At 37.7% G+C, this 21,010-nt stretch overlaps 1 protein-coding gene across 1 annotated transcript in view; it reads right to left on the bottom strand.

Annotated features, from left to right (window-relative positions):
* The window catches only part of UNC5C (unc-5 netrin receptor C), a 352,798-nt gene extending 332,339 nt beyond the window's left edge, over window positions 1-20,459 (bottom strand). The window contains exon 1 of the mRNA XM_054591714.1: window positions 20,243-20,459. Within this exon, the coding sequence (XP_054447689.1) occupies window positions 20,243-20,366 (124 nt within the window). The 5' untranslated portion in view covers window positions 20,367-20,459. The remainder of the gene's footprint in view (window positions 1-20,242) is intronic.
* Between the last annotated feature and the right edge of the window lie 551 nt (window positions 20,460-21,010).

Raw genomic sequence — 21,010 nt, 5'->3', positions numbered from 1 at the left:
CAGGCAACACAATAGCTGTACGGTGAGAACGAATCAAAATTATACTGATTTTTTTGTCAAAACTGCAAAAATATATATATTTTTAGTGTGCTGCATAAATTTAGTAATTAGTTTATATATGCCATGGGATGAAAAAGGTTGGAAATCACTGGTCTATACAGTTATCAATATATTTCTGTATATATACATTTAACATAATAAAATATTCATAATTGCTTTTAGATTATATTCAAATATTTTAGGAAAAATTCATTCATAGACATGAATAGTGGATTAAATGAGAAAAAAGCATTTCTTAAGAATTATGAAGACTTCATTTTGAGAGAACATAGGGTGATTTTCTTATTGATCTAAAATATAAAGTTTCTTTATGTCTGTTCTAATCCAATCACCTCAGGAATTTTTAATGAGATGCTGCCACATGCATGGCTGTGACACTAAACTGCAAGATCACTTCACACACTTTTCCCAGATTCTTCCCACATTATTGTTGTCACATATCTAAACCTGGAAAATACCGCAGCTTCAGAAATAGTCATTGGCATCCCAGATACTGTTTACCATAGCAATTCTCTTAGTTTCTCCAAATGACAAAAGGCATAAGAAAAAACTTTAAAAGACTTTAACAAAGGGAGAACTACAGAGTAAGAACATTATAGCTCTAAAAATTATTACACTATCAAACTTAAAATTAATACTTATCAATTATCTACCTTGTATCTATCTGTATTTTCAAATATTTGTGAACCATGTTAGGCAAAACAGTCTTACATTTTCAATTTAAAATCTAAGTTTCAGAATGATTGATATAAATCCCTCTGGCCCTTACAATTTAAAATCATCTGAATAATTTTAGTTAATTATTTAAGTTTCCACCATGGACTTTGAAGTATTGAAGTAGTTCTACAGGCTGATAACGCTTAACTCTCTTCACTTTCCCACACAAGGAGATTCGTGCAGCAGCCCCCGCTCCCGCCCCCGCCTTCTTCATACATCCTTTGGAGGGAAGGGGAAATATCTAACACAGCAATACTCTACCTTCAAACACTGACATCATTTTGCAAACATCACGGCACCAAGGAGACCATTACTCAAAATCCAAACAACTTTTAAAACACGTAAAACTGTATTTAAAAGGAGACAACAAACCTGTACAACTTGACAAACTCAAACTGTTGCTGAGAGATGCGGTAATGTCTGGCCTAAAGTAGCTTAGCTACAGCGTATGTAATAAAACAGCTAAATTTGGATTGGAGACTCATTTTGCACTTCTCCAGTGTAATGTAGCCCTGGGAAAGCAAAGGCAAAGAGCCACTCAAGAAGTCAGAGACCAAGTCTCTGTAATTCCTCACTTTAAGGCAAAGACAAGAGCTGTTAATAGGAGAAAGCTGGCGGGCAGAATTGCTCTCAAAATTGAAAGGGGAAGAAAATGGGAAGAGGCGAGGAGAGAATAGAACCTTGCCCAGCTATAACAAAACATTACCAGTGGCCTTTAAGTGAGAGCAGTACTTTTTTTCCCTTTCTCAAAATTGACTAGAGTGTATCCCAACTGAAAATTCTAGTACCAGATCACATTTCTCTCTCCTTTTCGCTTTCAAAATAGTTTATTTATTTTTATGTCAGTTTTCCACCTTGTAGTTTTATATTTTATCTACAAAATTTCATCTTCCTAACAAGATTTTAAGGTTTTTAAAGAAAGGTACAATACGCTATACTCTTCTGTTTCATTTATCTCTATGGAATATTTTCAGATGTTAATGTTTCAGTTAGTACTTCCTGACTTGAACTGACCTGAGGTGTACCAAATTTTTTTCTCAATTAAAAATAGTTAAACTGAACTGTGGTTTGAGAGAACAATACTACATGTTAAAATAATTAGAAATACATTCTAACTCTCACATCTGCCAATTCTAACCACATCTTTCTCCTCCAGGTAAATTTTAAATTTCGCTAGTGAGAATGCAGGTAACTGCTTGGATGTTTTGTTCACCTGTATAAACTAGGGGCCTTATGTGAGGCTTGGCTTAACTTACTAGCCAATCTGAAGAAAAACAATTCCAAATGTCAAAATGTGCTGATAAATTACATATCATAAAAATATTATCCCTCTCCGTCCGTATCCATCTGTTCTTGGATAGTTCTTGAATCTCTCTTCCATATTTGGTGTCCACTTTGAACAAGAACTGAGACCCTCTACAACTTACATACATATTTTTAGATGGAGTTATCTTGAGAATATAGTGTCAAGTCTGACTTAAGTTTATTTTAACTTAACTACAGAGATCTTTTCCTTTGCATTTTTGAGGTCTGGTCTGTCCTGGTAAATTTCCAGAATAAATTTTATGTCTTCCTTTTAAGTAGGGCAATATCTTAACATACAACTACTGTGGGAGCTAAAGGCATTTCTGGCAAGAACAGTGAATGACTGACTTCTCCATTTGTTTTCATAGTGATAAATATATCATTAGCATTAGGCAGGAAAACAAACATCCCCCAAAATATGTGCTTAGCACATCTGAGAATGAATGCGGTCATACAGATACATCATAACTTGTCTCTCCATTAGAAGGTGTTCCGGTCCAAGAGGTTCATTCACTCCCACAATATAAAAACAGCCAAAGTGTATGCTTACTTGGAAAAGAAAGAAAAAGAAAATTACCCATTTAAAAAGTAAGACTACTCAGACAATTACATTTTGTTAAGTTTCTTTAATCTGTTTATGCCTCATATAACAGAATTTCCTGTAAGCTAATACAAACCCCAGCCTTTGGTGCACACATTAAAGTCAAAGAAAAATATTGAAATAATAGTGTATTTCTTAAAGTAGACCTGACATTTTATAAATGACATTTAACATTTCTTTTATAACTTGATTATAGGTTTTTATTGTATGAATCATTATTCTTTCTCCGTACCACTTAAAAAAGATGATGTTTTATTTCTTTTAGAAAAAGGTGAAAATTGAAAGTGTTACCACTGAAGGGTGAAATTTTGTGCAACAATGGACAAATACCTAATAATATATAGTAAACTGCTAATATTTAAAATGCATATAAAAGTACATGTATATTAAATACAGAATTTATTTTGTTTTTATTCCTCAACTTAAAAGCTACAACAAAGAATATTGTTAACTTATGTAATTGAAATAAAAATTTTTGGTTATATGAGATTATGGAATCAAAGATTTGTCATCCTTTGAAGCCATGAAAATTCATTTTAGAAAAGGAACTAATACTTCATTCATTCAATTTATTCATGTGATGCTTATTAAAATAAAGAGCTAAGCTTTAGGTTACACAATAAATAAACCTTTAATAACTAGAAACTAATGTTGTTAAATCTCCCTTTTCTAAAAATGGAGCCCCATCTTGATTCACACCTCATTTCTTGATAATGTTCAGGCATGTGAAGGATGAGGTTAACTTGGATAAAAGGAATGTATTACATTTTCTTTTGTTTCCAGAGAAATATTCTTTTAATACTGCTCTCAAGCCAGTTTTTCATGTTGTCTTTTCGTCTAAACTGACAGTCTCGAAGTCTTTCCTGAAGTAATATTTGCCTCTTTAAACATCTCTCTGGCATTCCATTACGGGCACCTGCTGCTGATAATTACAGGCCTGTCTCCTAACCACTTCCTCTGCTTTATGTCAAGGCAAGATTCGGGCTGCTTGATTACCACCAACTACCAGTTAAAGACCACTGCATAGCTCTCTGTGGTAATTATTCAGGGTGAGTTGGGTCTGTGTTTACTGAAGTCTTAACAAAAATGAAGCAGTTACTTGTTATAATTTCCTCTTTGCTGGCAGTGTGGCATAATCCGTAACATATTTTGGTCACCTTAAAGATACATCTGAAAATATCTGATTCAATAATGCTTTATAATAACATTTTACTGTTATTTCCTAAAAAACAATGTATCCTGCCCAAAGAAAATACAGACTGTGGACCTAGCCACCCCCCCCCCCCCCCGCAGAAAAAAATTAGACCGTGGTCAATTATAAGGAAACAACTGAATTTAATATGTGCTCTAAACTCTGGGCTGCTCTGTCCCCAGAGCCCCAACCTTATATCCACACTATCATACTGTTACAGTCAAAAGTGTCTGTGTCCCCCCAATTCTTAGGATGAAATCCTAATCCCCAAATATGATGCTATTAGGAGATTGAGACTTTGGGAAATACTTAGGTCATGAGGGTGGAGCTTCATGAATGGGATTGGTGTTCTTATAAAAGAGACCTGCAGCGATCCCTTGCCCCTACTGCCATGTGAGGACACTGAGAGAAGATGGCTGTTTATGTACCAGGAAGTGGGCTCTCACCCACAGGACCAAGCTGGTGCCTTGCTCTCTGACTCCCAGCCTCCAGCTCTATGAGGAATAAATTTTTGATGCTTAAAAGGTACTGGGCCTGTGGTATTTTGTTCTAACAGCCTGAGCTGACTAAGATACACCCTGCAAGAAACTTGCTTACTTTACAGTGGAGAGAAGTAAGAAAAAATACTCTGTAGAGTTTGATGTAAGAATAATCTTAATAGAAAACAAAAGTGCATCTACCTGTAGAAAGTGAGTTTATTTTAGCAATATTCCATGATAAAATCCTACAACTGAACAATAGGAAAAATTCTCTGGGGGGTGGGGGTCAGTGGTACTGGTCTAACTTGTAGACCTCTTTAACTCCCTCCTGATTCTGTGTTTAGGCAACTTGACCAAACCAGTTAGAGTCCAACTGTGCTCATATTGCTTATCCATCAACTGTCTGAGGTTTATTTCCTTCAGCTACAAGATAATCCAAGTTCCGTATTACTAATAGCCCCAAATTACAGGGTGGGCAATTACAAGTTAGAAGTGGATTTCCTTGAGGCTATGGATTTTGGCCTTTTAGGCAGAATCTCAGAGATGAACTTTGTTTTTGAGACTTTCCTCCTGTTCGACCTACAACTTCATATTCACTCTTTCAAGTAGCTGTCAAAAGGGGGTGATGGAGAGAACCTGCAAAGTCCTCACTAACTCTACCGCCACCATGAATAGTCACCAAAAGTCCTTCGAAGAGAGAAAATATGCATTCATCCAACATCATTGAAAAGATCTACATTACATGATGAGTGCGTATGAAGCGCCTGGTCACATATGGTAAAAGAGATACTACAATGAATAAGGTTCCTTTCCTCCTCATGCTCACATACTAGTTGGGGACACAGAAAAAAAGAAAAGGGAATTACCATTGGGTATGAAAAGAGCCTTATGAAAAAGGCAGCCAGCAGGAAGGGATGGGACCTGAGGAATGGACACTTGTTCACAGCCACGGCGTGTAAGCCGCCATGCTCACTCACTCACAGCTTGCAAAAATCTCTGAGGGAGGTTCTCTCCTGGGACTACATGGGAGCAACCTGTGCGTGATTTGAGGGAAGTGCTCATTCTGAGGAGACTATAACCGCAAGGAGTTCCCAGAATGGAATTAGAGGCCTAATAACAAATACCACTGTGAGCCAAGTTAACAAATTTAGGTCTGATTCTAGATGCAGTACAGAGACACCAAAGGGCTTTAAGGGGGTGGGGGAGGCTCTACTGATGTAATCTTTCAGAATTTGACTGGCAAATCCTCCTCTGTGGAGGACAGGAGAGTGGGGCAAGGCTGGAAGCAGGAAGAAACTTCTGTAGCGATCCAGTTGGGAGAAGTAGACATATTTGGAACATATTTGAGTAACATATGTCATCTTTTCTAATAGAATATCATTAGAGGGCTGAATATGCTGAAATGTTGCAAACATAAATACGAGACTATAAAATACTAAATAATAAACATTCGTTCTGGCACAAAATGAATACTGTTCGTATCAATTTAACAAACACAAAATCTTCAGTAATCACACAACAGAACTTCATAAGACAGTTTAATGTCCAGAAAAATCAAAGCTTTGAGAAGCTTGTCTGTATTAAAACAAAAATGAGAAAAAAGAAAAGAAAAACAGGTATAGCCTAGAAGAAGGGGTTATAAATAATCTCATCTTTTTAGTGGTTTGGGTTTTTTTCCCCCTTTGGAAATCTTCAAAGAAAACTACTACAACCCAAATGTTATACACAGCATAAAACCCCAAATAAGCAGTTCAATCAATCATTAAAAGCATTCTGTGTTGCTTCTGTTGGATTCTTTAAGCAGAATAAAATCTTATAAAGATAAGAGGTTTTCATAATTATGTAAGGAACAAATCATACTGTTGATTCCAGAGTTCTTATTAATTTTGCCTTTAAAGAGTGCAATGCTTCCTACAGCACCACACTTGGGCAGGGGGCGAGGGTTGGGGTTAAAAACTGAATGTTAAATTTTGCTTTTTGGACAAAGAAAATTACAAAGGAGTAAGTGTTCAATGGGCCAATTAAAACTGTTTCCTGTGTGGGTATCATTTTGGTGTGGTGAGTGAGTTATCCTTGTTTATATTGTTAGTTACAGCATCTATTACATTCTGTTGGCTAAAGAATGCAATAGATGCAGTAATTAAATATATAAGCATCTACTGCATTATTTTGGATTAAAAATGCTCAGGGTTATGTTCTATCAAGTTGACACATTTTGTGGAAAAACTTATGTTTTGTCTTATTTTAATTTTACAATGACACATTTTAAAGAATATAAAACAAAAGGACAAAAAGGATTATCTGAAGTCATAGTAAAATATATGATACCGAATAATGTTTGGAGCTGAAAGCATTTTCTATGCCCCTGTGTTTTTTTTTTCAAAATTAAAGTTGTTACTTAAAAAAAAAAAAGATACACTTCCATTATATAAATACATGCTGGAAAACATTTTTTCAAGCAGAACTGTGATCTTCAAATAGTTCTCCCTTTCCCTCCTTACAGATCATAAATAATACATGTGTGCCTATACAAAGCTATAGAGCTCAGCTACAGTTTGTTTGTAAACAAATCCATTAGAAAAATACTTTATTAAGTGCAATATCTACCAATCACAACATATATATTTAGCAATTTGGTATCTAATTTCTCTTTTTGCCTATAATGTCCCTTGCACATGCAAGAATGTTGGCCTTTCTTGGAAATAGTTTCATAAATTTTGTGTCTATCCTAGGATCAGTAAATGCTTATGTCTGTCAAAATTTTGGAGATAAGTGAAGAAATTTGTCTCTATTTCTATAAAAATAATTTAAATATTACCTAAAATTAAATATATTGCTAATGGCTTTTTCTAGCTTTTCAACTTTGTCTTTACAAGTATAGCCAATGTATACTGGAGAAAAGTATAAGCTGATTTTTCTATTGACATTTATTAGGTATTAGTTTTACCAAAATATAATCTAGATCCAGAATCTGTTCCACATGCATGCAAATATCTAATGTGTTTTTAATTCCCTAACAGTCAAGAACGAGGAAAGGTTAAACTGCCAAGAAGAATGAGAAATCTAAAACCATTCACCATTCTAAATATTTATGATAGTCACACTAAGAAATGGAAATTATTAAATATTATTTTAATAAAAGTTTTCTAAGCATAAACAAAATTAATTGCACCAAACTATACTATATATTATATTCACTTAAATTTTTTAAATGTAACTTTTCATACAAAAAAATAGAGATACACTTGTAAAGCTATCCAAGAAAGTAGCAGTATGTTAATGTAACAGGGTCAGTTTTTCTAAAACCTATTCCAAACTCTAATGTAATGATTGTCTTATTTCAATCAGCCTAGCAACATCTTGTTATTTTCAATATAATTCAATTACATCATACTAGTTCATAGATGTGTATAAATTTATTGTGTTGCAAAATACAATGACATTCTTTTTTCATCTTGCAATAGAATTGTATTATGCAACAGAAAAAGAAAACATATGGAAAATAGTCACTTTTAACAGACGTTTTAAACTGAAAAAAACAAAGTTGGTTTAGAATTAAAAATCAAAGCCCACTGGTTAAATTGAGGCATATTTCCATCTGCTATTAATATTTGAGTTACATACTAAAGACAAGATTATTCATCAAGCCCCTCATATAATGCATTAGTAAATGAGATTTTGGTTAGGAATTTAATTGCATAAACTCTGTTCATGTAAGCTTCCAATTCATTCCAAACAACCCTTTGCAGTGGCCTGAATTAAATTAAAACAGTTAACAACACCAAAGAGTACTTCTTGATTTTATTAAGAAATGCTTGTATGAAAATCTGCGAACATAAAAGGGAGACTTCTGCCACCCCATTATGATTAATTAAGTAGTAGTCCTTTTCTTCTTTTTTCCCCTTTTAAGTAATACATGGTTATGTGAAGTATTTTTTAATATAATAAAGGAAAATCGACTTAATTTTAAATATAAATAAATAATAAAGTGACGTCTCAGACATAAATTCTCAGGTTATAAATGATAAATAAGTCTAAGTAGTGGAAAGTGTGATAGGAATTCAAGTGACTATTGTGAAAATGTACACAAAACTTATGCCCAAGTGATCAGAGTCATAAGCTGAAGCAGGGCTCCCCATTATTGCCTGTACAGGCTTTCCCTAATGGTCTGATAATGGGGAGTGGGCGTTCAACACGGAGGTTCTCATAATACTTGATAGTGGTGTGAGCATGGCAGCCACTGGTTAATTACTGCCCTGTTCTCAGCTCACATTAGATCACTGAGCAACCCTCACTTGGTCTCCACAATGGTCTCAGTGTTACAGAGCACTGTCCTAGCAGTTTCTTCAAGGTGACTTATTAAAGAATTCTTGGATTCTAAAATAAATGTGCAGTAAAACTTTTTGTCTTTCAGATGATTAGAATGGAAGTTAAAAAGATAACAAATGAGGGTATGATGGACATTTCAACCTTTGATTTCATTGCAAGCAGTAATAATATATCTTTATGCTTTTAAAAACATTTCGATAGTAATCATCTTAAAAATATTAACAGATATGAAGGTGTACCTCTGTTTTCACTTGTTCTCTTTTCTCAGTTGTTTGTGCCCCCCACCTCTTACCCCCCACTATTTATATACATAACAGTGTCTAAGGAAGGGACTTCCTGTAGTTTCAAAATGCACTGAAAAACTAAACATTGAGGCTAATAGTAAAAAAAAAAAATCACTTTAAAGTAATATCTCAAAGTAGCGCATGTGAATATGTGCTACAATGAAAACGACTCTTTCTGGATGTCAGCTTAAGCTTCTCCATATGATTTGTCTCAAACTCTCCCTCTTAAAACCATCACTATCATTTATTATCTCCTTGTTATATAGACTGTTACTTTTGTTTCATCACCAATCTACTGCCTGTTTAGTAGCAGCCCAGCCACTCCTATCAGATGACATTTGTTTTACTTAATGTATGTAGTTTTAGAAAAAAATTATACAACTGCTATTACTGAATTATATGAAAAAATTCCAACGTACATTTAGCTGACACTGCATCAGCTGCTATTTAAACTGGGCTTAGCTAATGGACTTTTAATGTCAGCGGGGTTACGTGCAGTTACTGGCTATTAGCAGAAATGGCTCCTTTCTATAAAAATCACTTTTCCTCAAGTGTGTTGTTTGAACATTCCTTTCCCTAATTTAGTGACTGGCACTGAATGCAAAACAAACTCAAGGACTCTGGAATCTGCTATTATCTTTAAGACCCTCTTTTTAAGCCTTGCATTCACCATTAAACAGGCAACCTCCCTCATTAGCATTTAGACTTGTGATCACAAAACTTTGTGAGGCATTATTATTTACATTGCTGTTCTTAGCAGAGTTATCACATATTTTGTTATGAAACTCAGAGTCATCGATGAATACAGTACAGGTTTGATAGAGAACACACAAAACAATTTTCTGAACCCTAGAATATATTTGCATCTTTTAAAATCCTAATTCAGAAATGTGATGTGGACATGTGGCAGTAATATATATTTATATGTTGATATAGTATATAAATATTTATACATTAACATGCATTTAAATACAATATTGAATATAAACAAGGAGCCATATTATCCCTCTATCTCAAGTGAAGTTCAGTATATTCATTCATTAGTAACAACCTTCCCCTCTCCCTCTGCATTCCCCCTACCCAACAAACTTCACCTTTGTTCCATTAAATAAAGCTGTCAATTCATGTAATGGATAAATCTATCCAGCATCTGAGGGAGTTCAAGAAAATCAAATGTCCCCCATCCTGGGGACATGACTCCATTTGATTAAGAACTTGAAACAAATCATCACAGAATCCAGGAAAGAACAACACACTTGCCTCTCCTTGGATCAGCCCACATAAAAGGTCACCCCCCGCAGGGTGCATGCCATGGAAATCATGCCTTTCCTGAGAGCACCCTGAGAGGGAGTCCCATGTGGGGCTGGAGGATTCTACCTGACCATGTGGGGAAGCTGACGTCCTTGGGTCAACAAATTTAGTCCACTCTGTAAGGAAAGTGAGGGAAGTCCTCCATGTGTCTGAAATAAGACCAGTGATGGGAAGGTTCCCCCAGCCTCTCTCCTTGGAGCAGAGGAAAAAAGTTGTTTCTATCAGATAAGCCACAGTACCAATGAGGCAGAGGCTTCTCTACAGTATTTTGCACACTACATAAATGACTTAGGAACTGCCAGAGAACATGGCACTTTTTTGCAGAAAGTTAGGATGTAATTTCTAGTCATGATCCAGTGATTTAATCTAATTTCCTATTCAATGACTACCTTTATGAATTTGTTTTATAAGTAAAAATGTTTTGTTTTCATTTTTGAAAGGTTCTTTTTTTTTAAGGATACTGCCAAGGTTATTTGAAAATGAGCTCTCATTTCTAAAACAAAAAAGGTTACACAGACATACACATACCATTTTTGTAAGCATATATATGCTCATAGGAAATTACTGAACTATATTTGTCTACTCCTTGTAACTTCATTTCATTAAGATTCTGCCTGGAAATACCCTCCTAAGAAATAATTCCAAGTTATTTAATTCAATAAAAAATGACGTTTATATCTTTCATGTGATCATTTCTAATGACTCCAATAAACTGATTACCCCCATTTCTCTGGAAACATACCTATTGCTAAAATTTTCCCTAGTCATCTTTTTATTTATTTTTTTCATCATGTCATAGTAAACCATAACTTCTTCACAGTGGTCTTTTTAATTCTGTATAGATATATGCATATGTATGTAAATATATACAAAAATAAATATCAAACATATCAGTATATAAGAGAAAGATATTGGCAACATTTTGGAAAATGTATAATAATATATCAAAGATAATACTCCACTTAAGCAAATTCTTTCCCTGGACAAAGAATACAATTCAATTTCTGACGTACAGGTGAGATTTAAGGTACAGTGTTGGTATTGTTATTAATGACAATGTTTAACAGAGTAGCTCAGAATTTGGCAATGCATTACATAAAGAGCGTTGAAGAATTAATTATATATTTAGAGGAATATTCTCTCAGATACTATATATCAGTATATCGCTGATTCTGATGTAAGTCTAGATTTCTCAAACAAGCACATCCTACTCAAATAGGTCCAAGTAAAATCCAAACATCACTTCTTTCAAATATATACCTTTTAATACATTGTTCAAATTCTTTTGCTCTGTTAATTGAAATAGGAGCAGATGAAGACTCCATTTAGATAAAAGTTTCAAGTCAGAGGGCCTGTTGAATAATTTTATGATGAAATACTGATCTTAGGTTTCTCTTCTGGATAGCATAAATAAATCACTTGAACGTGCCTGTTTTTCCTCAGCTTCTGAGAGCAGTTACTGAAATGGGCTTCCGTTGTCCACCAAGTTGCATACTGTGTTGGTGATGGCTATAGATGGCTGGTAAGGAAATGTCTTAGTCTCTTTCCACCCTTGCATTTGATCCATAACACATTTTTAAAGCTTACACTTTTATTATCTTATGCAGATCCAGAAGGAAGAAGGACAGTTGCTAAAGAAAATGACAGACAATGTAATTACTGTTTTATTTAAAATGACTTTTAGATTGCTACTTGCTAAACTTGCACACTTCCACTGGGTGGCTACATTGTGTATATCTGGCAAACCCTTTAGTCAATGGAAGATGAAATATATCATTTTACCTTTATCAAAAGATAAATTCAAATGTTAACATATTTCACACAGACATAAAGCTCAAAGTCAATAATTACCATTATTGACTATGTCTTCCCAGTCATAAAGTTTTTATTGTGATAGTAATTTGTTTATTTTTTGGTATGGATTAGAGATAACACAGGTCTCTGAAAATCACTTGTAATAAAACAACAGAGCTTTTGTTACTGACTATCATTTTTGGTTCCTGTAGAAGTTAGAGGATATCATTTGTCAAAAAGTACTCTTTAATCTAGATCTTAAAAGAACTTCTTTGGATTCTTGAAATTTCAAAAGAATATTAGAATTATATAAAATATTCTATTTAAAAACAAGTAACAAACTTGTGGATTCACAGAAAATAGAATGGTCCCTTTAATTTTGATCTTATACCTGAATGTATTTCAATATGCTTATAATTATACATGAAAATAATTATACCACATGCCCTATCATTTTGCACTAAACTACTATTGTTTAATAGAGTGTATACTACAAATTAATTTAAAATGATTACTTTTCTATAAAAATGGTATACTTTTATACTATCCTTTAATATTTTATATTATTTTAAACACTAATTTTCTTCAATTTTGAAGGGCACCTGAATTTTCACTTATGGACACATATGACCCTGTGACTGGGCTGTGGATGCATTTTAATATGCAAGCACTAATCTGTTTTAATTGTAAAAAAATGTTCACACATAAGGTTTTTCTTCTGAATAGGGAAAAAAGAGAAGACCAATAAATTACAGTTGAGTTCAGGCAGTCCATGATTAAATAATCGATTAAGACATTGACTAAAACTGATAAATGTTAGCATTCATCAATAAACTTGTTAAATGTGCTGAGGGGGTTTCTGTAGTTTAACATCCTTAGTTAGAAAAGCAGATAATACATGCTCATCTACATGAGGCATTTTTATTGCTCTCATAATTGCTGAGATATGAAACTAGCCACAGGATCCAAATGACAATGATTAATGAAGGTTAAAAAAAAACCCTATTCTCACAACATTTTTAAATAAATAAGACTTGTAAGTCTGGAGTTAAATTTGATTAATCAATATCATCTGTTAACATGATTATTTTGAGTCCTCATATTTAAAATAAGAACTGCAACTGGCACATCAATATTATAAAGTCTCATCGGGCTCACCTCACTCTCACATTGCACTACCACGTTAGCAATGAGATAAGGTTAGTTATTTAATTAAAAGTGGGTATTCCCCAAACATTGGACTTTTCAGATGTTAGACTTCACTTTTGCCACACAAAGCACTTTGAATTACTGCTTAGGGCTAATAAAAGGTACACTGACATAAGGAGAAATATCTGCATATATGGCACTTTAAAAGCTATAGTTTGCTTTCTAAATTATAACTTGAATTTAATTAACATCAAAGTAGTTTTAACACTATGAACTCCATGTAGAAAGCTAGGCATGTTTTAAGTTACTATAAAATCTGGAGACATTCTTCTGTTTATTTCAAAACCTCATTTTGGGATCCTACTGGAGCAACTTGTTAGTGGGCAGGAATGTTCAAAAGTAGAAACAGTATTACAACTTCAACCAAAACTTTTTTAAAATTCTGAAATATAGAATAATATTTTCCAACATTTGGTTTACAAAGAGTCCAAATATTTGTAACATAATATATGTTTGGGTTTTTCATATAAAGGTAAAAATTCTGAGAACTCTAATCAAGTAGACACTACAAGAAAGCTTACTATCTCTGATTTTAGTATCTAAAAAAATTATTACTATGAATTGTTTTTATTTAAATCTTTAAATTTGGAGATGACAAATATTTAAAATAAGAGAAATTATAAATTAGTCAATTATTGGATTTCTTTCTAAGAACTAGGATAAAGGAGATAGGAGAATTGCAAGATTGCTCAAGGCAACCTTGCTCCACTTCAAAAAAGTTACATAAAATAAAGTGCTCAGTTTCAGTGAGTGCAATTTAAACATCCTTGACCTAAGTGATATTGGGGCAATACCCAAGGCCTCAGATTCCTTTGCCCTTCCCACACAAATACATAAGCAATTACAAATCCAAATAAAATATGAAAGAAATCCAGGAGAATCCAAACATAGCTTTAAGGAGTTAAGGTTTGAAAAAGAGAGTGGAAAAGTTTGGGCTCTGTAAGTGCACACCAGACAATCAAAAATTAAAAGCAGAATGAAAATACCATAGGAGAAAGAACTGTCTCATTAAAAAACCACAATTCTATAGTTTTATCATAAAAATTTACCAAAAAAACATTTGCACCATACATGAAAAAATAGCAATAACCACTAAACAAGTAAAATTAAATGTAAAACTTTCAAAATCTATTACCTAGATTATTACATTATTCTAAACTATGATACTAAAACGTTTTATTACAAATATAAATTGAACATATAAAAGGCCAGGTGAATTTGCTTTACCTTTGAGTTAACCTAATTTTCTATATGTTTCTTTGTGTTGTTTTACATGTACTCAATTATATTCTTCAGACTATACACCGATGTCCGTTTTTTTAAAAGAAAAACTACTGACATTTTATAAAGCGTTTTCTCCTCTGTCTGAAAACATGAAACTTGAGATGTGTTTTCTTTTAATAAAAGTGTTTATGTAATTATGAAAAGGTTTTTTTTTTCTCTTCAATATTCATTGGAAAGAAAGAAAGTCACCCTCACAGGTGTGGCTCAGTTGCCTGGACATCGTACTGCAAAGCAAAAGGTTGCTGGTTCCATTCCCGGTCAGGGCACATGCCTGGGTTGTGGGTTTGATCCCTGCTCAGGGCGTGTATGAGAGGTAACCAACTAATGTTTCTTTCACACATCTGATAGTCCTCTCTTATATCGATGTTTCTGTCTCACATCAATGCTTCTCTCCTCTTTCTCCCTCCTTTCCCCCTTTTTAAAAACAAATAAATAAAATCTTTAAAAGAATAACAAAAAAAGAAAGTCAAGAGAAGAGCTTATAGCCAGGACCTAACTGGCAGTGACTTGACTTGGCATTCTAAGAACTGGCATTGGGTTAATTTTCTCAGAGAGAGAGGAAAGGAAGATACAGGACTATGAAAGGGGAGAACTTTCACATGCTGTTCAAAGAACCATGCACTCACTCTTCAGTAGTTTGCAGTGATACGCTTTGGAGCACTTCCTCAGACAGCAGCAGGTGCTGCTTTTAGGGAAAAAGTATCTATAGCCATCCCACTCTGAGTTCAAAATCATAGACCTTTGGCCCTGACCAAGTGGCACAATTGATTAAACATAATCCTGTACACCAAAAGGCTGTGGGTTAGATTCCCAGTCAAGGCACATAACTAGGTTGTGGGCTCCATTCATGGTTGGGCACATACAGGAAGCAACTGATCAAGAACTTCGCTCTCACATTGATGTTTCTCTCTCTCTCTCTTTCTACCCTCCTCCTTTCTCTCTAAAATCAATACACACATCCTTAGGGGAGGATAAAAATAAATTATTGACCTTTAATTTCTTCAGCTTTTGGAGTTCTTTGCCAGTGGTTTACACTGTTGGAAGACAAAGAATACTGCTGTAAATACTTCACATATATTAATTCATTCACTCCTAATATGGCTTGTAGTATATATTATTCTCATTTTATATTGGAGAAAACTGAGGCACAAGGACACTAAATAACTCATTTGTGGCAAAATACCTAGGAGGGGTGGAGGCAGGATGTTGAGATAGTGGTAACCACTAAGATAACTGGCAGAATGGGCACATAACACTAACAGACTTTAGCTTGTGCCTTCTGCAAACTGGACCGAATATATATTAAATCTAATATATATGATGCAAGCTTCCCTCCAAACTGCCACCCTCAATTCCTCTGGAGGTTGGGTAGAAATTTCCCAACCTCCAGCACCATCCCCTAGCCTGACTTATGTTTGTTTACTTTGTTTCTCTTTGGAAGCTTGCCTCCAGAAAGTACTATACCTGAGCCTACTGCTGTATTTCAGAATGTGAATTATAGTTACATGTTTATAAATTTGTCTTCCTTCAAGGCTGAAAAACTGTCTCATTCAACTCTGTGTCCCGTAACAATTAGCACACAACCTGGCACATAATAAGTGCACAATACTTGTTTGTTAAGAACTTTACTTCTAATACCACCACTATCCAAATAAGCTAGTGAGTTTTTAATTTGTGAGGAAATGCGAACAGGTTTGTTTTTAACTGCCACAGATACGAAAGTCAGATTGAAAAAGATGCAGGCTAAAATCGGAAGACAAGAGTGCTGGCTCAATCTGTGTCCCAACACATGCTCCCCCCCCCCCCGCCCCGCCCTCATTATCTCCCTGAAGTGCTTGCAGCCTGTGATTTTAATGCTTCTTCTGAGAGTGACTCCCTCTGCTGCTCCAGCAAAGCCATGACCTAAATCAAAAAAGTGTTCAATGCAGTTAAGGCCGAACAGACCACACTCTGGCTGTTCATTTTGCACTAATTGGAGAACCTAGCATACATTAGAGAACAGTTACTTTTAAGTTTCAACAATAATTATAAATAAGCTAAGGGGGTTTACTTAGTAGAGCTGTTCCTGTTCATGCCCTTGGGGGCTTGCTTAAAAAGACTGGCATGGATTCCGATTAGGCCTACAATGGGAGATGCTCGAGGACCCGGTATTGTTGAACTGAATTCCCAGTATCCAGAACACAGAAGGCCAAAGTCAATAAATGTTAACAATCTAATGGTTCCTCACTCTTTGCAAGTACTTGAGAAGTTTGTTCTTTGAAACCTTTTAAGCATTCCCTAAGCAAGAATGCATTAATTTACTTTTCTAAACAAAGGTAAGCTAACCTACTTTTCCTTACTGCAGACTCCAAATGTGAATTTATGAATTTACTCTGCTTCTAGAATGGAAAAATATATAATGTAATTTTAATAAAATTCAGGGTTTTTGTCATGCCAATTGTCTGGTTGTATCGTACTAATATGCGTAAGTGCATGAAAGTAATTTTTACTGTCTTATGGACAGTATATCTTATTTTTAGACAACATTATAAGTCAATTTATGATAGATAATTGTCCTAATATGATTAGAATCTTCAGTAAATTTCTGTTCTGGTTTGGTGGTGTTAACACTCAAAACACTAGTTGGTGCTAGATAAGCAGAATATCAATGCTGTGCAGTCCAGAAATAAAATGCATTTATAAAAGAGAAGGGCACTAATTCTAAGGCACATAGTTCAAACACACACACACACACACACACACACACACACACACACACACAGAGTTTTCCTACTAGAATCTTTCATTCTTGGAAGTCAGAAACACCACAAATCCCCTGGAGCTAGGAGTTCCCAGCAATCCTGAATAAAACAAATAGGGCATAGCCAGAAAGGAGAAAGTTGTTGCCTAAAGCCTAGAGAATCTACCAAGGTCCTGTTTAAAATGACTTCTGTCTTTCTTTAAACCACAGTTACAAAACACAGTACACTCACAAACAACACTCAAGTTTTTTCATCTTAAACATCTGTTGTTTTCTTGGCTATCTGTGAAGAGATATATTTCCTAAAACTTCTTATTTTTCCAGTACTTCTCTAACAACAAAATAAAAACCTCATCCGCAATGTAAAGTGCTTAAATGAACTTTCTCATCTTAATTGCATATGTACCGCCATTCATAAAAATAGTTCATTCTGATCTTTAAATCCTCAGCACATGGAAATCATACCTGGAAGGAGCAAACAGCATCTTGTGTTTTGCTGGTATTCTAGTCCTCAGAGAGGAGGATGGGTGAAAAATTAGAAGGAAAAGGAGATCTGAACATAAGACCATGATAAAATTCTGATTCTGGGAAGGAATTATCACAGTGTTTGGATAGTAAACAGGCTGGGGGAATGGATGAGAGTGGTGGGGATCTGTAGCTGATAGTAGAGTTTGGCACATTCCACGTTTTTGATACCTAACAGACAACACAGGAAGAGCTGGTGTCAGGGAACATGGAGGATAGCAAAGATAAAAGTGGTGGAATAATGTCTTCCAAAGACCACAAGATTCAAACATAAATAAGTAGTTTTTTCACCAGGAACTGAAAGAACTAAATAAATTAAATGGAGGTGAAGGACACTGAAATACACACACCCAACAGAATACATTTTATTTTTCCACTTAGGACCCTAAGAGCAGGTTCAATTCTCAATATCTGTCTTGACTGATCTATAAGAAGAAAAACAACGCAAGTGGCAAATGCTATCTATCCTGAGCATGTTTTCTTTTCATCTCTTCTCTCTTCTCCTCTCAATATTAATCCATTTGCAATCTCCGGTTTGATTATCTTTATTGATCCTTTTTCCTATGCAGTCTTTTTAGTTTGGCCGTAATAGGCTCTGGGCAGGGATTTTGGATCTCCTTTCTGGCATCTTTGGGGACTTTAACTTGTCCTCTCACTGTCTGGTCCCCCTCCCAGTCACCACCCCACGCGTTGTGCACCCAGTAACAGCAGGCGAATTCCACAGAGAGTCACGCTGATGATTACACAACTATTCATCAGGTTGCCCACTTAAACTTTCAACCTCCACCCGCCCCCCCGCGCCCCACCCCAAGCACCCTTGGCTGCCGCCCTGAAAACTTCTTAACCAATTTCAAGAAATCTGCAAGTTCAAATGCGTCTCAATGGACATTCCTCTGTAAAATGGACAGATGCGCTCTGGAAGTATGCACAAGAAAACCAGGGCAGAACCTCGGGATGAGAGGCATCTGGCAAGAAGGGAAGGATTTATGAGCGTGGCCACTTAGCGCGGCAGCAGGAAAATTTACTCCTGAAGTAGCTATGGCTAATTCACAAAGCCTTGCTAATCACTTACCTCTCCACCCGGACCACACTAGCCTACGCGCGGGGCGCCCCTCCACCTCCCACGCCCTCGCTCCCAGCGCCCTCGCAGATCAGAGAGAACGCTGTCGGGGCCCCCAGTGTCTGAGCAGCGCCCAGGGAGTTTGGGGTATCGCCGCACCTCCTCCGCTCTCCCAATTTGTAAAGAAATGTAACCAAGATGATAGGATGGCTGAATTATCTCCAAATGCTGCAGAGGCTTCCTCCATTCCCACCCCCAACCTCACCCCCGCCTCAAGGGAAAGCTGAGCAGTCTCTCCAGGGCCAGCAACCACCACAAAACTGGTCGGAAAGATTGAGGTTGGCGCTCCGGTTGGCCAGGAGGTTGGGGCCAAGGGGACCCGATACGGACCGCGGAGAGGGGTACTGTGGGCTCTTTCCTCTCAGTCTCCCTTCCATTCAGCTTCCCGGGCTCAGAAGGCTGGGAGCTGCCACTAGCAATTCAAACTCAGGGGACAAGAAGGGACGATCAGCCCCCGTTCCTGCCCTCCTTCTTACCCACCCTCAACTCCCCGCCACTCTTCTCCCAACCCAGGTTTTGCCACGGCCCCGGACACTTATTTTGAAGCTCAGACGCGTTAAATTAAAATGTCAGAGTTGTAAACCGGACTGTTACCCCGGGGAGTTTCGGATTTGTTTTGAGCGACCAGCCTATTCTCCCAGAGGTCTGGGGTTTAAGTTTCTCGGTCGCCAGCTGGGAGTGAGACACCGAGAGGCTGTGAGTTCGGAGGCGTGCACAACCCGGGGCCTGCCGCAGGCTGGGTCGCGCGGGTCCGGGTGTGCTCTGTGTCTCCACGGCGCCCTGAGCAGCAGCCGAGGGGCACCAGCGCGGTGAGTCCTCGGCCGTAACGGACGCATTTCCTTAGCACAGCGCCCTTCCGCATCTGGCGTGCGCAGAGACTCTCTGAAGATCCCGCCACCCCGGACGTGGCACAGCGCGGGGAGCTTCTGTGCATCAGGATGCATCTGTGGCTGCCACACAAACCCGCACCGACAGTCTTTCCGAACCTGTGTGTGTACTATATGCAACATCGCGTGCGTGTGGAGCAGAAAGTGCAAAAGACACCCAAGGTACCCACATGCCCAGAGGCAGACCCCGTGCGTCCCTGGTCCATCCATACCCACCTCGGAAGACAGATGAAAAATAATAACCAAAGCTTCCTGACTTACTTGGGAAAGTGGAATTTAAAGTGATTTCCAGTTGAGTTCAACAAGACAGATTAAGGAAGCTAGGAGAAGTGGGGAGGAAGAGAGGAAGAAGGAGGGAAAGGGGAAGCGAAGGGAGGTGCCGCGGAGCTCGGCGGACCCCCTTACCTTGAGCCGCGGAGCCGGTGCCGCTGGCGCTGAGCAGGGCCAGGGCAGGTAGCACGAGCGTTTGCAGCACGTATCCCAGTCCCAGTCCGCAGCGGGCCGCTGTCGCCCGCAGACCTTTCCTCATCGTCGACAGAGGTGTGCCGGGGGGAACCACACACAGACTCGCGAACAGCGAAAGCCCTACTGGGCAGCAGCTGAATCCGCGCACCGAGAGGCAGTCCGAAGAAATAATGAGAACCAAGCGCCACACTCCACTTTCTCCAAGGGCAGGGGCCAAAAGGGGGTGGAGAGGAGACGCTGAGGAGGAGTTTGCAGGTCCCTCTTTCCCCGTGCCTGCTAACTGGCAGCTCCGAGAGCGGCGGCTCTGCCCCCAATTGGGGAGTGCGGGGAGGCGCAAGGCAGCTACCTCGCCGCTCCTCCCCAGCAGCAGCAGCAGCAGCAGCCACAGCTCCGCCGCGCGCCGAGCCTGGACTGCTCTCCCGGTCCGCTCGCCAGTGCCGAACACACGCAGGCACCGGCGGGCGAAGGTGGGGGCGGGGGGGAGCGGAGGAAGAGAGAACTGGGAGGAGGAGGGAGAGAAGGGAGGGAGTTGGGCACAGTGAGGAGCTCCGGTCTCCAGTCTCAGTGTTCTCACGCCGCACGGAGAGGACCCGACTGTCGCTGCTGGGTGACCAAGGAGGGTCACCTCCCAGTGTGGGGCTCCTGGATGCTCGGAGGGGCTAGCCGAGAAGGCGTGGAAGACGCAGCCCAACTCCACTGGGGGGTAAG

This window comes from Pteronotus mesoamericanus, unplaced genomic scaffold (genome assembly GCF_021234165.1).
Source record: "Pteronotus mesoamericanus isolate MK-2021 breed Mesoamerican mustached bat unplaced genomic scaffold, CSHL_Meso_final scaffold_232, whole genome shotgun sequence".
Lineage (NCBI taxonomy): Eukaryota > Metazoa > Chordata > Mammalia > Chiroptera > Mormoopidae > Pteronotus > Pteronotus mesoamericanus.
The sequence above is the reverse complement of the archived record's forward strand: the minus strand, read 5'-3'. Positions and strand labels throughout refer to the sequence as shown.